Source organism: Pelecanus crispus, chromosome 9 (genome assembly GCF_030463565.1).
Source record: "Pelecanus crispus isolate bPelCri1 chromosome 9, bPelCri1.pri, whole genome shotgun sequence".
Lineage (NCBI taxonomy): Eukaryota > Metazoa > Chordata > Aves > Pelecaniformes > Pelecanidae > Pelecanus > Pelecanus crispus.
Window position 1 is genome coordinate 7,015,953 of NC_134651.1, and position 17,777 is coordinate 7,033,729.

Consider the following 17,777-nt stretch of genomic DNA (forward strand, 5'->3'; position numbering starts at 1 on the left):
TGGGATGTCACATACTTTCCAGTTTAATGATATTTGTGCAATTACCAAAAGAAGTCTCGTGCAGAACTGTCAGAAAAGCAGTTACAGTAAACAAACTTGTTGTGCTTTTGTTTCAGCTGTTTGCTTCTAATGTGGAAGGAAAGAGTTCTCCCAGCGAAGTGTTGGTCTGTACAACAAGCCCAGACAGGCCAGGACCTCCAACCAGACCCGTTATTAAGGGGCCAATAACATCTCATGGCTTTAGTGTGAAGTGGGGTAAGCCAGTTCAGTTTGTCATAGTAGAGCTCTTTTGGGTCATAATAAATTCAAATAAAATGCTGTAAATATGTATTAGAACTTAGATTTTTCGTGCTGCTTCTCAGCCCACAGTTGAATGGTGTTTGGAGAGCTTGACAACTTAATTTTTTTAATATTTTAAAAGATGTGTAGAGGCTCTTCTGTTTTCAGAATCAAAAATGTTGCTTGTTTTTATTGACTCACTTGGAGTTGCACTGAAGTGCATTTTCAGGCTTTTCACCTTCCGTTTCATGTCCTATTGCAGCATCATTCCAGCTGCTTCCTTCGTCGATGGGGCAAGCCTCCATGCTGCATCTCTTTCAATGCTTTTTCCATACATTTTGTTTGTAGCATCGTTATCCAGCACCTTATTCTAGCTCGTGCTGAAAACTAAGGTCTGCTGCCCACTTCTGCTATAAATTCCTTGGTGGAGTTAGTGCAGGGACGTTTGTGGAGGAGAAGGAGCAGAATCAGAAACAAGTTCTGTAATCTTTCTGTTACATTTCAATCCTAATCTTGATTTACTAACAACTTGCCTTATTTTTTCAGATCCTCCACAGGATAATGGTGGTTCGGAAATCCTAAAGTATCTATTAGAGATTTCTCAAGGAAGTCCAGAAGGTAAACTTGAAACAAGTTTTCTCCATTTCAATCCATTATGGCTACTATAAAGAAGTACTGACCCTTTGGGCTGTTATTGTTATTATCATTAATGCACTAATGCTGCAGTTACAATTGAAACTGAGTTACATACTTGCAGCCTTAAAACTTGCAGGGTTCCTGGGAGAGTTTGGGTTGGATTTTGGGGAGTTTTTGTTGTGCTTTTTTTTAAACTATGCTCTTTTTCTCTAAGACTGGTGGAATTTTAGGTTATAGGGCTGAACCTACTGTTTGATTTGATATTTTTAATGTATTTCAGAAATATTTATATTTTTAAGCATATATATATTTGTGTATGTGTCTGTGTATATGTATGCCTTTAAGCAGGAATAATATTCGTAGTAATCTTAACGCTGATGACTTTCCTGAAATATATAATTTGTGGAAGACCACATGAAGGATTTTCTTTCCTCCTAGTCACTAGTAAACTTCTTGCATTATACTTCTCTAAACTTGGATATATCTCATTTTTTAGCAAATCAATGGGAAGTGGCATATAGTGGATCGGCTACAGAATATACCTGTACTAACTTGAAACCAGGCACTTTGTATAAACTCCGGGCATGCTGTATCAGCACTGGCGGACACAGTCAGGTAAGTATTATTGAACAATAAGGACTATTGGGTTTATATTTTTTCAGAGATTTATCTGCTATTTTTGGTAAAAGATTTCTGCTTTAAAAAGAAGGTGAATATTTTTGTTGTAGTATAGTAAAGCTACATTGATTGCAGTTAATCTTATGTTGCAAGTTGCTGAATTTTAGAAGACTTCTGTGTGTACCTGATGGGTTTTTCTCAGGCAAATTGCGATTTAGTGAGACTTGGTTTCCTCAAAAACAGTCTGTAGGTGTTTACACTTACGCTAGAAAAGACCATCGTGTTTATCTGATCTGGCCACTTGCTTGAGAAAGACCACAGGCTCTCATGTACATGAGCTTGTACTGACCAAAGCTGGTGAGTGAAGATGCAGTAGGGGTGGTTTGTTGGAATAATTAATTACCTTCTGTGTGGCCAAAATCTTCTTTACATTTTTGGGTTCCATTTTCCAGTCAATGATTCCTGTCATTCCCTTCTTTGATTTAAAATCATTTCAGTACCTACACTTTTATTCCTCCTGCTTTGAGTTTGGGGTTTTTTTTAAATGATTGAGTACTTTAGGCCTTGATATTACTTTAAAAACAAGGAAAATTAAAATACAGAACCCCACAACGTTAGCCATCAGAGTTGCCTGTGCTAGAGTTTTGAGTATGCTAATGAAAGAACTCTATTAATTGCATTTGTAAGTAACGTGCTTGATAGCATCTCCTATCCTTTATTGTTTATATAAAATTCTACTAAGTCATTGTTCTAGAAAACAATTTCTTGTGCCACTTTCTAATCATGCCTCACTTTGTAGGCAATAATCGTGCTGGAAAGCTAACTTCAGCCCCTGTTCTCTTCCAGTGTTCTGAAAGTTTACCTGTCCGTACGCTAAGTGTTGCACCAGGTCACTGCCGGCCACCAAGAGTTTTGGGGAAGCCGAAGCACAAAGAAGTACAGCTACAATGGGGTAAGCCGTTGGAGCATCTCACTGTTGAATAGCTTTGATAGTGATGGTTAGTTGCTGGACTTGCCTTAGCTTTTATTTCTGTTGCTAGACCTTGTGAAAAGTTGCAGTGTATTCTGTTCACTGGCAAGTACAAAGCAAAGTCCAGTGAAGTCGGTACAAGTCAGAAGTGCAACGTTTCATCGACTGCTGTGGCTCTGTATTGCGTTCCTGAACTTAGCTGTCCTCCAGCTGTCCTTTAGGCCTGGTACTGTGCTCCCATTTTTTGTTTTAGTTGGGACCTATCACTACGTCAGGAGTATAAAGTATCAGCTACATTAGAGTACCTATCCTTTTATTGCAAAACCACCATGATTCAAGATCTTTTATTCCTTTGCAATATTGACTTAGAAGCATTTTGCTACTTCTAATACAGGACTTCTCTCAGAAATTTGAGTTAGAACATGCTGAGGATTTTGGGTGGCATTTAAACCCTCATCCACAGTGTAACACACACAATCTATTGGACACCTGTAATTTTGCAAAGGACTTGGGTCATGAACGTGACACTCAACTGTCAAAAAATGCACATTTTTCAGAATACAGGGTACATGCCAGTATCCAACAGATTTTTTTCTTTACTATGATAATCTTGCAGCATGCAAGATTCTTTGTGGTGTCATTCGTTAAGCTAATTCTAAAGCAGTACCATTTCTAACTGACAAATACATCTCAACACATGTATAAAAATTCACCTGTGCATCCAAGATACCATGTTGTTTCCTGGAAGACTGTACCACTTATGGTGGAGCACTGCTTTTCAGAACCCCAGGAAGGGTGGTTCTGTGGTACTGGCTTGTAATATAACGTGCAAATATTACCAAATACGTTGTTTTCATGGGGAAAAAGGTGCCTGCAACAAAACAGGTATAGGCACAGAAAACAAATTCAGTTTCCCAAAGAGCTGTTATTCCAAGTGAAGCACAGGGTTTAGATCATTGTACAGATATTTAGAATCTCACAAATATTAGCAGCATGGCTAATAAAGTTCAGGAATGGCAGTTGTTCATACTTTTATTGGGTGTTAATGAGGCTTTGCCAGAAATCCGATGTATAAATAGTAGTTTTGGAGTGTACGTGACCCACCTCAGCCTGTGTCCAGCCACAGCCAGGAGCCAAGATTGGGTCAGCCAGCCACCATGTGCCTCCTAATTTCTCTTCGTCCCAGAAGGGGTGCATTCAGCACTAGTCCCATTCTTCGTGCAGCTTTCTATACCTTTTCTCCTGCCTCACTGACCAATTTTTTTGCACACACCACCACCTTTGGTATTGGGGGAAGGAAGCAGAGTAGCTTTTTTACATCCTTGGAAGAGGATGGTAGCTACTGTGTTCTGCTTAAAAAGTAGCTGGGCACCTCCTGGCATCAAACACAGCTTCCCAGGGTGACAGATCATTGATTGCCCTGGGGGAGCTCCTGCTCTTGCACGTGACGGTCTGACCTGGTGAATGTTTAGGACTAAGAGTAAGTTTATTCATTTGCTTTTAAAATGTCAATCATGTACATGAACGAGATACTGCAGGTAAGACATCTATCAAAGAGGAAAATCATTGTTGATTGTGTGTGCGTGTATATATATTTCTGTGGTAAAAAGTAAAAAATTAATCTTCCTGGCGTATGTCCTTATGTTATTAATGAATTATATGATTTCTTTCTAGATGTCCCTCCGTCAGAAAGTGGCTGTCCCGTCTCAGAGTACAGCGTAGAAATGACAGAACCCGAAGAAGTTGTTTCTGAAGTGTATCATGGGCCTGATCTGGAGTGCACCGTCAGCAACCTTCTTCCTGGAGCAACGTATCGGTTCAGAGTGAGAGCTTTGAACGACGGTGGGGTACGTGCACCGTGCCGGAGCATGCTTTGGCTTTTTCTCGCTGGAGGTGGTACTGTGCCTGAGATGGGCAATTCTGGAAAGTGATTGTGCTGGTGCTGGTGATCAGAAAGGTGAAGGGGAATGGGCAAAAGAAAATAAAATGAGAAATCCTTAAAGGAACTTTTGAGGAAGAGCTGCAGCTTTGAATCCGTTACTCTTTTAAGAGGAGATCTCAGGTACTAATATGATTTGACTGGCCAAAATCAGCTGGACCAAAATGTGCAAAATCCCTGCTAAAGGTCCTGTCTGCTTACAAGGAGGAATCAGTTTATTCCCCTTCCACTGCATTCCTTCTTTTTGTTTTAAATCTTAACTGTGTAAATCAAGTACTGAAATTTCACTTAGGTATTGATATATTTTGAGGAAAGCTTACTTTCTTAACCATTTTTTCATCTTAATTTGAAAAACATACATGCTTTATAGATTTGTTGGGTTTTTTGGTTTGTTTTTTTTTTTTAATATGATTTCCTTGCAAGACATGCCTTCCCAAATACATCATAAATTCTATCTGATGTTCACGGAGATCTCTTGAAAGACCTTGTTCATTCAGTGAGGTTTGGGTTGGTTCTGCTTGCCTTTGTGAGAGCATCTTTTTGTAATGGCAGTCCCAGCAACAGTACATGCATATTGATGCGTTTGTTCCCAGGAAATCTTGATGACAAATATAAGATGAAGGTTTAAAGTTATTCACTTACAAGGAGAAGTTCTGTTAAAATTTAACTTGGGTATTAGAAAAATATGCAAGACTGTTAAACTGCTTTGTCTTAAAAATATCCACTTTTTTTTTTTTTGTGAAAAATGAATTAAATACACATGGAGAGAATCGATTTGCTTGCTGGAGTGAAAACAATTGCCTACCTGGTAGCTTTGGATTTATGATACCTTGACTCCCCCCTCCCCCCTTTATTTTTTTTCTCCTTTTTTTTGGCAAAACAGTGGTTGAAGTTGCAAGCATTTCTAGTCCCACCCTTTGTTAAATGAGGGGGCCGGTTTTAGTTTGGTGGGGTTTTTTTTTACCAGATTCAAAATGGGGGGGGGGGGGGGTTGCGGAGGGTGTTCTTTACCAGATGCAAACACCTTTCTTCCTCCCATTAGGTAAAAAAACCAGCAGAAGTCCATAAATGAGACTTTTTGAAGTGTGCATTCTGTGTAATTCAAAGTGATTGGTGTTAGCGTTTCTTGATAGCGCAGATACTGACACATGTCTGTTGAGAGGTGTTCTGGGGTTCATAATTTCAGTGTTGTTCAGCCTTTGTAGCGGCTCATTTCTTTTCATACTTGCTAGTAATGCGTTCCAAAATAGGTAGATACCAGTGCTTTTCTTCGGATTGCTTCCAGCAAAGTTCCTTTGTTCTGGAGAATGATTTCTAATTAGCTTGGGGATGTAGTGAACAAACTTCATTATCCCACTCAAGTGGCCTCAGAAAGGCTATTTCCACTGTTATCTCTCTCCTGTCCTCGCACTGCTGGCTGAAGCCAGTTCCAGACTCTTGAAATTTGTCTTTTCTTTTGCTAGTATGCATTTAAATTATTCTCCTGCCAAGGGCTCAGAAGTTGCCTGAGCAGTTGACTTAGCTGCCTGCGGAGCTCAGCCATACACGGCGTGTGTGCAGCGTGCCCCTGCACGTTGAACGCTGCTGTTAGACACCCAGGCTGGGCTCCACCGTCTGCTATCCTTTCATAATTAAAGTGTGGCAGACATTTTGTATAAAAGAAGCTGGATTTGGACTCCAGTATGTGCTTTACTGTTGCTGTGCTCCTCCTTATATCCACGAGAAGCCAGTTATTGCCAGGCTGCGGCACAGACTTGTGAACACGTTAAGGTAAGGTAGAGGGACACAAACTGTTCCTCAGTTACTCTGGTGTTGAGTGCACGTTCTCACTCTTGGGTAACTTGGAGGTGGCTTATGCTTTCATGGGCACTTACCACCACCGCGCAGGAGGGCATACATACTGTCTGCTCGTACCTGAGCTTATGTCACATTTTAACTTGGCAATAATTTTTACACGGTCTCATGCTGAACTCTGATATTTGGTGCTGAGTGTTGGAAGCCCAGTCTGTCTTTGAGAAAGTTTATTGCATTGAAAAAGTTTCTACGTGCTATTCTTGAAAAGCCTTTGAGGAATGCCTATATATTAACGTACAGACACCTTGTTCCCCTCTAGTACGGGCCGTACTCGGAAGCTACAGAAGTCACCATGGCAGCAGGACCGCCTGGCCAGTGCAGAGCACCTTCCCTCTCCTTTCTGTCCGACACACGTGTACTTGTAAGCTGGGAGGTAAGTCAGGTGCCCTGATTGTTTAATTTCCATCTTGCTTATCCAAACGAATATGGTCAGCGCAAAACTTGAAAGCTAGCGTGAGAGCTATTCACTGCTTTGGAACTTTGTTTTTATGCGAGAAAACCATATGCAGAAACTCTTCTGTTGTAGAAAATCATCTTCTCTACTTTTCTCTTTAAAGAATTGCATAAAGTTGATCATGAGTCATCTGGACCAGGATTCAGACACAAGACCTCCTACGCTGGCGTCAGATGATCGAGCGCTGGTCTGGTAGAAGTGCTCTCTGCAGGCTTTTAGCATGTCAGAGTGTCCTGGGGTGAAATTATGAAGGCAAATATTTGATTTTGGCTGAAGCTGGAGTCTCTGATATGAAATTAACTCTGCACAAATGCTTACGATGCAGTTTTTTTCCCCTCCAAAATTGTTTGTCTCTTCCCCAAATATTTACTTCTATTTTAGTTTGTGTGCATTCTTTCTCCATTCTCCAGGATCTTAGACATTGGACTCTTAAAATAAGTCTTAGCTGAAATGCTGAAGGGTTGATTGGTGCCTTTAAAAAAAAAAAATGGTTATATAACTAAGGCAGAAAGGAAAGGATGTTGCCATAAATAAAGTTGTGATATGGACTGATGGGGCTGTAATTCTGCCACGGACTTTCTTTGAAAACCGAGCAGCCATTCCAGCCCTGCATCTGTCAGGTCCCTCCACAAATGATGTCCCTGTTGAGAAAGAAGTTATTAATGTTCACGAGATGCTCAAATAAATTGATTGTGCTAACAACCGATCTAGCTTCAAACGTAATGCGAGTTTAATTTTCTAATGAAACGGGTGCGTTTGGTGCAGTTCGGGGGTATTCGTTAATATTTCTTGCAACATTTTGTGACTAAGCGAGAAGTCGCACTGAAGCTTTTGAGTGTTGACTTTTAAATGAGTGTATGGACAGGCATTTGCTCTCCCCAACAATGAGCGAATGCAGCAGTGTTTCTAGGAGGCTCTGTATTTATATGCCGGATATATATTTTTTTTTATTCTAGCTAACAATGAAGCTGTGGAAGGAGTAATGTGGTTTGCAACGGTTATGTTTTCTTAAAAGAGTCTTTCATTTTTTAGCTGTTATGAAGGAAAAAAAACAAAGGGCTGTGGGGTTGTTTTGCCTGGCTAGAGAGCACACCGTGGCGCCTACTATGCCTTTTTTACACATTGTTTTAAAGTGTTGGCTTAGCAGTTCTGCATGCTCCTACTAAACTAGCTGGACGCTCAGGGGCAGAGCTAGAGAAGCCCATGTGCACGTGCAGGGTGGTCATCGTGGCGTGCAGCGATGCTCTGGGTCCTTTTACTGGGAATTAGACCTTGCATGCCGTAATCACAAAGTCTTTGCCATGTCCTAGACCACACCTCTGCACGTAGAGCAGTGATTCCCTGAGCCGCTTCAGTCCACACAGTACTGCTCTAGGTAGTTCTGGTAAAAATATTTTGGTTTGGGAACCATGCCGTTATGCCTGCACTAGCTCACCTCCAGCAAATTCAGGTATTTAGTCTGAGTTTCCCTAGGCTTCGGGATTAAGTCCGGCTCTGGATCCCTCAGCACCAGAAGGACACGGAGCTGCTGGAGCGGGGCCAGAGGAGGCCACAGAAATGCCCCGAGGGCCGGAGCCCCTCTGCTGCGGGGCCAGGCTGGGGGGGCTGGGGGTGCTCAGCCTGGAGAGGAGGGGGCTGCGGGGAGGCCTGAGTGCGGCCTGGCAGCGCTGACAGGGGCTGCAGGAAGGGGGGGGGCAAGCTTTGTAGCAAGGCCTGTTGGGACAGGACAAGGAGTAATGGCTTTAAACTAAAGAAGAACAGATTTAGACTGGATATAAGGAAGAAATGTTTTACAGTGAGGGTGGTGAGGCACTGGCACAGGTTGCCCAGAGAGGCGGTGGAGGCCCCATCCCTGGGAACATCCCAGGCCAGGCTGGACGGGGCTGTGAGCACCCTGGGCTGGGTAAAGCTGTCCCTGCTCGCTGCAGGGGCTGGGCTGGGTGGGCTCTGAAGGGCCCTTCCCACCCAAAGCATTCCATGATTCTATGATAAAGGGATTGCTGAGGACATATGGATCCCATAGGAGTCTTTTTGTGGACATGACCGTACCCGGGTCCGCACTCCTGTGTCCCGTACTGGGACCATTAGCTTGATGGGTGACGTTCACTGAAAACCTCAGATGAGCTCCTTGCTTGTTGAGGTTGCTCTTTGCTCAGTAGCATGAGTAGCTACGTCAGGCTTGAAGGCTAGCTCTTCCAGAGCTGTGTTTTGATCACTCGACTAGACTACGCTAGATTGATGCTTTCTTGTGTTCTCCACGGTTGTGCTTCTGCCAAGCCAGCAGACAGACAATTTATTCCTCAGTGTCCTTATGAAAAGCAAAGTAACTGCGTACTCCTTCTCATTTCTCTGAATTTCTATCAGGTAATTTTTGTGCAGAATTGGCCTGTTTCAGTAACCTATTAGGGAACACTAATTCAGCGCATTTCCATTTGCAGAGGTAATAGTGTATTAATTTAAAAATAAGGGCGCTTTTTTTTTTCCGTGTACTTTATTCCATACCCAGTGAAACACAGAGATCTGAAGTGGTCATTTCTGAATTGAACCACATAAATATTTGTGTTGCAGAGTCCTGAATGTTCTGGTGCTGACATCTCTGAATACAGATTAGAGTGGGGAGAAGATGAGGAATCTCTTCAACTTGCATATAATGGCACAGATACCTGTTTTGAAATAAGTGAATTGTCAGCGGCAGCGCATTACTGCTGTAGGCTACAGGTATGGAAGTTATGAGCTTTTGCATGCATTGCAATCTAAGATGTAAACAGAGTTTCCTTCCACTGTGTTTTTATTTTTATCATTAGCCGCTATGAAGTTATGTGCTCTGTAAGTCAGAAGGAATGTACGTTTGTTTTAAATAATGCAGTCTGCTATATAACTGAACGGTTTAGATTTTGCACAACTCAGAGATAAACAAGGGAGTTGGTATAACTTGTAGCTCTTGAAAATTGCTCATATGTATTGTGTGGTTTATTTTCGGTGAGTAATGCTTTTAACAGCCACCTTGCCCTCTGATATTAAAACAAAATGATAATGTTTTAGACAATTCCCAGAAAAAATATTTTTTTCTTTGTAATGTGATGTAAACAATACCTACCTCCCAACTGGATGTTGAAAATTCCCCTAGCTGAGATAATAAACTCCAACATCTGTTTCACTTATCAAATAAAGCAAACTAGCCTAGTAGATTCCTATATATATAGGAGATGGTGGCTGCCAGAAAGCAAGGCCTCATCTTTACCATTTTTGTGTCTTAGATTGGTAAGACTGGGTCTCATATAGAGGCTCTATATGATTTCTTTTTCTTTGATCTCTTTCTCTCCTATTATTTTCAGTAAAAAGTAACAGTTAAAATATATTTCTTTTTTATATATGTATGAAAATAAAAGTACAGAACTTTTTCCCCTTTATGTCCACTGAGAAATAAGTGGAAAGTAAAGTAAGTGGGAGTGAAGTAAAAATATTTTTGCCCAAGATACTATTCCACAAGATGTATGTGAAGACAGAATACCACTAGTAAATCTGACCAAAAGTTCGTGTACCCACCCAGCTTGGCAATGTGTGGACCACCCGCTGTCGTTTCTTTGATCAAGGACAACATGCTTCTGTCAAGTATTTCCTTCTTAATTTTTTTTTAAACAGAACTTTGAATTTTTTTTTTTTCTTTCTTTTTACGAAGTAGCTTTCAAGCATCTGGCCAACAGCCAAGGAGCTAGGGCCCCACACCTCTGAGTACACTCAGCTGTATTTTCTGGCTTGGTCATAGCTGGCCATATACCTTGCACTGGCACTGCTGGGGAAGGTGGATTGAAAGAGCATGTGTGAGTGGCTTGGGAGTGTGAGCCAGAGAAGTGCCTCTTGTTTGCACAGGAGGGAAAGTGTTCAGCATCCGCTGGGCAAGGAGGAGACCGTGAGACCGCTTCTGTGCGGAGCGGTGGGGAGCTCAAGGAGATATTAAAGTTAAAAATGGAAACAGGCAGCTGTATAGCATCTTTGATTTCAAGTGGGCGTTCATTTTAAATTACCTGCCGCAAAAATGTTGCACAAATTTACCCAGTTTTTAACACAGCTGATACAATTTAATCCATAGGCAGAAGTTAAGTGAAATGCACAACAGTGCTAAGACATTTTATGGAAGTCCATCAGTGACCCATGCATTACTTTCTAGAGGGCTTCATCCTCTAGATCTGATCTGTGTATTATATGGAGAAGAATTTGTTATAAGATACCCTGGAACATTTAAACAATTACCAAAAAAAAAAAAAAAAAAGGTATAGCAGACAAAGAGAAAAAGTTAAATCGTTTCGGAAAGTTTAGTCTTTTAAATAAAAAGGAGAGAATAACACCTGTTTTTCTTACTGTTAGCAGCTTTAACAGAAAAAAGAAAATCTTTCTTTTACTTTTTAAAAATAAAGATTTCCCAAACCACATTTACTCTGCCTTCTAGTAAACACACAGTATTGCTATTTCAATCTACAGTAACTCAGTAAAAAGACAGAATTGAGGAATCGGGCATATATAATTGCAGGGCAGACAATTTGTCTTTACTGTTGCTCAACTTTTTTCCTGTAATGAATATTCCTGAAAACAATTGTGGCTTCTGCAAAGCGAAATATTGTGTCATTTTGTGGGGAGGAGGTATCTAGGAGGAGAAGACTGAAATTCCCATCACTTATGGTGATGAGATTGTCCAATAAAGCAGTTAAAAGCACCACTAAAAATAAATTGCTTGGAGCAAGATACAGATTGCCAAACACTGGTTTAGAGGCAAGACAAATAATATCATTGGCAGACCACAAAACAAGGCTCGCTTTTAACAGCTCTAGGAGCGCTTCACTAAATAGAAGATGTCCCTGGAGCAGGATTTGTTTTGAAGGGCTTTTTAAAGGCTGACAAATCTAACTTTATTATCTCTTTCTTCAATTGAACAAAATGCCTCCTGGAAGAACAGAACATGGCTTTTGTGTTTGTATTACGCATAGCAGAAATAAGTTATTCACTACAGTTAAGCATAGATAAGAAATCAAACAGTCGTTTGACATGTCCTTTCCTTGCCATCGTAGTCCTACTGACAACGTCGTAAACCCGGGTTTTCTAATTAATTGGAATCTGGTGAGAGACTCTGGGCTCACTTTTCCAAACGCAAAGGAAACGTGGATGGTGGACAATGCTGGGCAATGTCAAAAGCTGCTGTTGAAGGTCTGGACCTTCTGGACCTCCTGTAGCTCAGCCTGTACCAGGATATGCTATCATAAGCTCTCCACGTACCTTGTGGGCTAGCAGCGTGCTGGGCCGTATCAGGAGGAACCCAGCTAGCAGACCAAGGGAAGGTGGTATTGCCCGTTACATGCCATTCATGAGAAGCTGGAATTGTGTGTCCACTTTTGCTCCAGGCAGAGGTTGAAATAGAGATGTTCAGATGAGATAGAAAGAAAAAAGTTACCACTTCCCGGGTAATTGTGGTCCAGAGGGGCTGTGCAATCTCCATCCTTGGAATTTTTCAAGACCCGACTGGACAAAAATCGGAGCAACCTGGTTTGTATTCAGCTTTGACCCTGCTTGGAGTAGCAGGTTGCACCAGATGTGTCCCAAGGTCCCTTCCAGCCTGCATAGTTCTGGGATTGTGTGCACAGGAGCTTATAATAATCCTGAGGAGGCAATATTAGTCATTTCCTAGGCCATTCCAGTACAACATACACAGCATTTGCCACTGACTGAGCATCAACTGATAAAAAATCAGGTCTATACAATTGTGCAGTGTTGAGCTTGCAAAGACAACAGCCTCTGTAATTAACGAGCAGAAGTGGGCCAGATTTTGAAACTTGGTTTCCACTGGCATCCTGGATCTATGAGTCAAGATGAGAAGCTTGATAATCAGTTGCTTTCCTCTCTTGTGGAAAATATTGAGCTATGTGCTTTGGTGGTGGTTTGCTAGTGATTTGTGACTTCTAGGGAAATCTGAGTCATAGACTTAATGCCATGCTGAGTTCCTATATTCCTATATCAGAAACTTTTTAGCATGAAATTAGCTATCCATTCTCCGAGTTAGGAACCTGTGTAGCTCTCAGCAAGCCAAATGCCTCTTATGTCTAGGGGTACGCTGCTTGCATAAAGCATCTGATGTTGCACTCTGCAGTTTACTGAGGATTTTATACAGGGCGGCTCAACAATTTTGGGTAGCCAATTTGTGAACAACGTGATGTCACTTTTCAGTGACAGCATGGCTGTGACATTTTCCCTTACTAAACAAAGTTTGCTGCTGATAAAAAGGTTACTGTTAAGTTTGATTAAATAGCTATTAAGGAAAAGAGAAATATTATCTAATTTATCTGAGAGATATTCCTGAGTAATAAAGGAAGATATTAATTGCTGTAGTATAGGTAGAGGGTACGAGTCATGTTTTAGAGAATAAGCCAGTGGTGCAATATCCTCTGAAGAATCCATGCAGCTCTTCCAGACTGCGCAGTTCATTATTACGAACTCAATACACATGTGAAGGAGAACATTTATCCTGTAAAAATATTTTGTTTTAAAAACACACAGGCTATTAACCAAGCAGGAGCTGGACCCTACAGTGACCTGGTAACCTGCAGAATCCCCGCATCTGTGCCCGATGCAGTCTCTACCCTCTCCGTGCTGGAGGATGAGCACGTGGATGCCTATCAACTCTCACCCTCTGTGTGCCTTGTACTGAACTGGGAAGAACCATGCAATAATGGAGCTGAGATTACATCATACAACATTGACCTGGGTGACATCAGCATTCCAGTAGGAAATGTGACAAGTTACGTTATTAATGATTTGCTTCCAGAAACCTCATACCGGTAAGTACAATTTTTTTGATGTGGTGCAGAGCATTCAGGATGAGATCACAGCTTAATTTTACATAGGAAATGTTTATGGCATGTGGAGCGAGTTAAAAAAAAAACAAACCAAACCAATGACAACCCAAACAACCAATCTGGTGAGCATAGAAATCTGCAATAATTCCTTTATGGAATTAATTGCGGTTGTTCATGTTCAAATATTGCTTTCTCCCACCCTTTGTCCGCTTTCTATTCTCCTTGCATTATCTCTGACCTTACCTGTCCTTCTTTTTAAGTTGCTCTGCTCAGGTAAGGTTACGCTGGTAGGTAAATAAATTTTAAAAATGGGAAATAACTAAAATTACAATGCGACATCTCATGTTTTTTCAGATGCTTAGCAGTACTATTTCAGGGGTTTATATTACTAACTGTATTGATCCCTGTGAGGGGAATAGCAATTCGCACGCAATGAACTTTTATTTGTATAGCTACAGCTTTTTTTGTTTCTAGCATATGGAGATTAATGAAAAGATAATCTGAATTTAAAAATGATTTCTTTATATTGTTTCAGAGTCTAAATTTCTAAGTGACATAGCCAAAATCTTATTATTATTTTAATGTTCAGGCTTACATGTTTTTTCCCCCTAATTGCAATTCCCCCTAAAAAAAAAAAAAAAAAGTTCCATGCAGGCAATGAACAGCAATACAGCAGAAGATGTGACGAAAGAAATTCTATTTTAAGTACTGTTCTAATGAAAACTGAAATATGATTGCACAGTTGTAAAAACAGCACAGACCTTCTGTAATATTTTTCTTTTTTTTTTCTTTGTATTCAAGGTCACAATCCTACAGGTCTTGTAGAGTTTAAATTAAAGGTTCATTTCTCAAATTTTGTCATGTGCCCAAAAAAGAGAATTTCTTGTAGCAAGTATACAAATATGTATACTGGAAGTTATTTAAAGCAGGGAACATAGATTGCTTGCATTGCATAGTACAGTGGTTCCTGATCTTTGCCTAGAATATCTAGGTTTTAAAACCATGTAATAAAAAATAAAGATGTAGATTTATTAAATATATATATATCTCCCCCCCTCTGGCAATCTGCAAAAAGAAGGCGAAATAGGAATTTGGTGATTCAGAACCCCTCCATTCCAGATCACTCATATAAATCCAGGCAATGTGACTACGCTACCGCTGTCTCCAGTTCTCCAGTGGCTTGTAATGCTGTCATCCTTTTTGGCAAAGGCAGTAATGAAGTGTAAGCTTTTTCTAGTCTTCTGCTGTGTTTATTTAAGATCCTAGCTTTGTGCTATATTTAAGCTAGCATTGCTGTCAAAGGAAGCCTCTTCTTCTCTCCTTGTGTTGTCCCCTCTTTTGTGCCAGCGAAGTGCTATCGCACCATTCCAGGCTGGGAAAACTGGTCTTGATGAAAATTAACCATATTTTTTACCTTGTAAATGGGTAGAGAGAAAGGAAGGACATGCTGGCTTAAGCTGGTTTAAGGCATCTGTGAAAACACTGCACATGAGTAAAGCTGCACAAGGGTTGGAGCCAATTCCAGTTGCTGTTGTCCTGCTTCTGACCTCCCTCCATCTCCATGCTCTCCCACGTTCCTCACTCCCTGCCTTGAGTCAGCACTGGTGCTTATTTGATCTTACTCTAAGCCAGACTAGGAAACCCAACTGATTGAAGACTAATCAAAAACCTAATAAAACTAGTAAGTTGAAGAGTTTGTCTATTGACTGGCTACCCAGCTGTGGAACTGCATCATCTTTGGGCAGTCTTGTACTGCCTGGTTTCTCCTCACATGTTCAATCAAGAGTCAAAACAGCTAAAGCAGAATGAGAGCCTTTGAGCAACACAGTCAAGACAGCCAGAATGGACCATCTAAATTCTTCACTGGAGTCTTCCTTCCTCAGTCTCTTTTTTAGCTGGATCTTGGTTGTCTACAGCTTCCTTTAGGGAAATGTCCTTGTCTTCAAAGCCTGGAAATGGGGATATGGAATGAAATGATGGGCAGGACATTACTCTCCTTTATAGTCATGCTGCAGTCTTGTCTGTGAAGCTCTTACCCCTGCTGCCTTGAGGGTTGGTACACTGAGATCGTACTGGATTTTTTTTTAATTATTCTTATTCGGTTATTTTGTAAAGAGCACCATATTAAATCCCATTTTCAGTCAGGGAGTCTGCTTGTCTCTGATCCAAATGAAAAGGCTAAAGCACAAGCATTAACTGCAACTGTTCTAAATATTGTTGTAAGACTAAGTTCCTACCAAAAAAAAATTACTGTGAAGAGCACAAACCAGTGGATGGCTAATCAGAAGTAATAATATATGAAAGCTCTTTTCTTAAATAAAGCAAGAGAAAGAAACTCCCAAATGCATCTCATGCCTGTCAGGGAAGACAGGTGACTGCTGATGAGTTGCAAAAGCACATCACCTATAGTTTGAAGTATTTTTCTGCTAATAAAAGTAGACACGTCAAAGTGTTTTTGCTATCAATCATTAACTCTTTCATTGATACTTCTTCTTCAAGCCTATCTTGACACCTGTCTTTCATCAGGGAACATTTGTGCCCAGATAAATGTATCCATAAGAAACGCGTTTATCAAGCTGTATGTTAAAAGGTGGTGGGTTTTTGCCCTCCCTGCTTTAATCGGAAGAGTGTTTCAGAACATCACTGGTCTCGTTCCCTAAATTTGTTCACCAATGGTTTTTCTTTTCATGTCAACTTTGTTTAACTCAACTAGCTCTTCTCTCTCTCAAGTGTTTATTCCCTGCTGTGTTTAAAAGCAGTGAATGTGTTTTCTTCCAGGACTTGTTTTTCCTAGACTAAACAAGCCAAACACTATGGGTTTGAGACTCTGAATTCTCTTGCCAAAGTTTCAGCAGAATTTGAAGTAAATCAGCAAAGGGCTTTTATGTTTTAGTTGCTTTGGAATTTCACTGTCAATGTTTTTGTTTGTGGGAACCCGAAATTGAAGGCAAATCTTGGTTATTAGGAATCCACCACGTCCATAATTGGAAAGGAGCGTTGCTTCGCATAGCGGCATGATTCTAACAGCATGTCTACGTGTGTCCACCCCGTTGGACTTGTTAGCTTAGGTCTGGCATTGCTCTGCTGCTTCCAGCTTCTGCATGGGAATGGCCATACGTGAGCAACTCGGGTATACACCGAGCAAACTCCAGGCTCTTTATAGAGGTGGGCTCGAAGCTGACAAGTGTGATGGTTTCTATGTCTTAGTAGCAAATCCAGCCAGCATGCCACAAGAAGGATTTACATCCCAAAATACATTCAGGCAGGAGGAACTGGGGCATGCCTCTGCCATGCTGCTCATGGCCAGCGTAGGGCTGATTTCAAGAGGACTTCTCCAATGCAGACACAGACCAGCGCTCCTGTTGCAAAAAGCAGATGCCGCGCAAATGCACTGTGTAAACAGCGTTGCTGCTGAGCAGCTGCAGAAATACGTCTGAGAGTTCTGCAGTCTTCCATTTTATTGACATAGCCACGAAGCTCTGGAGGCTCTGATTATAGGGTAGTAATACTGGGACTGGTTTTCTGTGAACCGGTGTAACTAGAAGTGAGTTAATAAATATTCTGCAATAAATAAATATTCAACAGTAATAGAAATATCAATTTTCTGTTACACTCTGTTCCCAAGCTTCGCTCAGCGCTTTCCGTAGTTAATTGTGCTGTGCTCTTGAGATACTTCGCTGCAAAACAACTTCTGATTTTTCTTCTGCAGTTACATAGTTTACAGAACTACATAGTAGGCTTATTAAATTTTAATATCAACACTTAATTTTAATTTGGTTTAGGAATAGAAATTCTAGACAATTTAAATTTCTAAACTGTATCGAGGAAAAGATCTTCCAAGATGAAGAGAGAAGAATGCACATGGATGCTCAAGTTAGCAATGCTTTAGTGGGTTATAAAACAAAATTTACACTTCAGAGCATAAAACTAAGTCTTGTTCCAGCCCCAGAAGAGTGCAGTCTGAGTGGGGATCTGTGGGGCTGGCTTTTCCTGGGGGCTGTGTATGATTACTCTCCATTTACGTTCAGGCTGCTGCTGATGGTGGAGCATGCTGCTTCTCCCTTTTGAAGTCCGTGGCATTTTAACTCCCACAGGTTTCCACAGGCACGTGTATTGCAACTGGTGGCATTCCACTTATGGGAACTAGCGAATGAAACTCTTCTCATGTCAGACTCTAAGATTAAT

The 17,777-nt window shown here is 41.0% G+C and overlaps 1 protein-coding gene across 1 annotated transcript in view; it reads left to right on the top strand.

Moving 5' to 3' along the window:
- FNDC3B (fibronectin type III domain containing 3B) overlaps positions 1-17,777 on the top strand; it is a 170,780-nt gene that overhangs the window by 122,752 nt on the left and 30,251 nt on the right. The window contains 8 exon segments of the mRNA XM_075717148.1: positions 117-255; positions 826-897; positions 1,412-1,530; positions 2,380-2,485; positions 4,178-4,350; positions 6,556-6,669; positions 9,319-9,468; positions 13,294-13,574. Of these exon segments, the coding sequence (XP_075573263.1) occupies positions 117-255; positions 826-897; positions 1,412-1,530; positions 2,380-2,485; positions 4,178-4,350; positions 6,556-6,669; positions 9,319-9,468; positions 13,294-13,574 (1,154 nt within the window).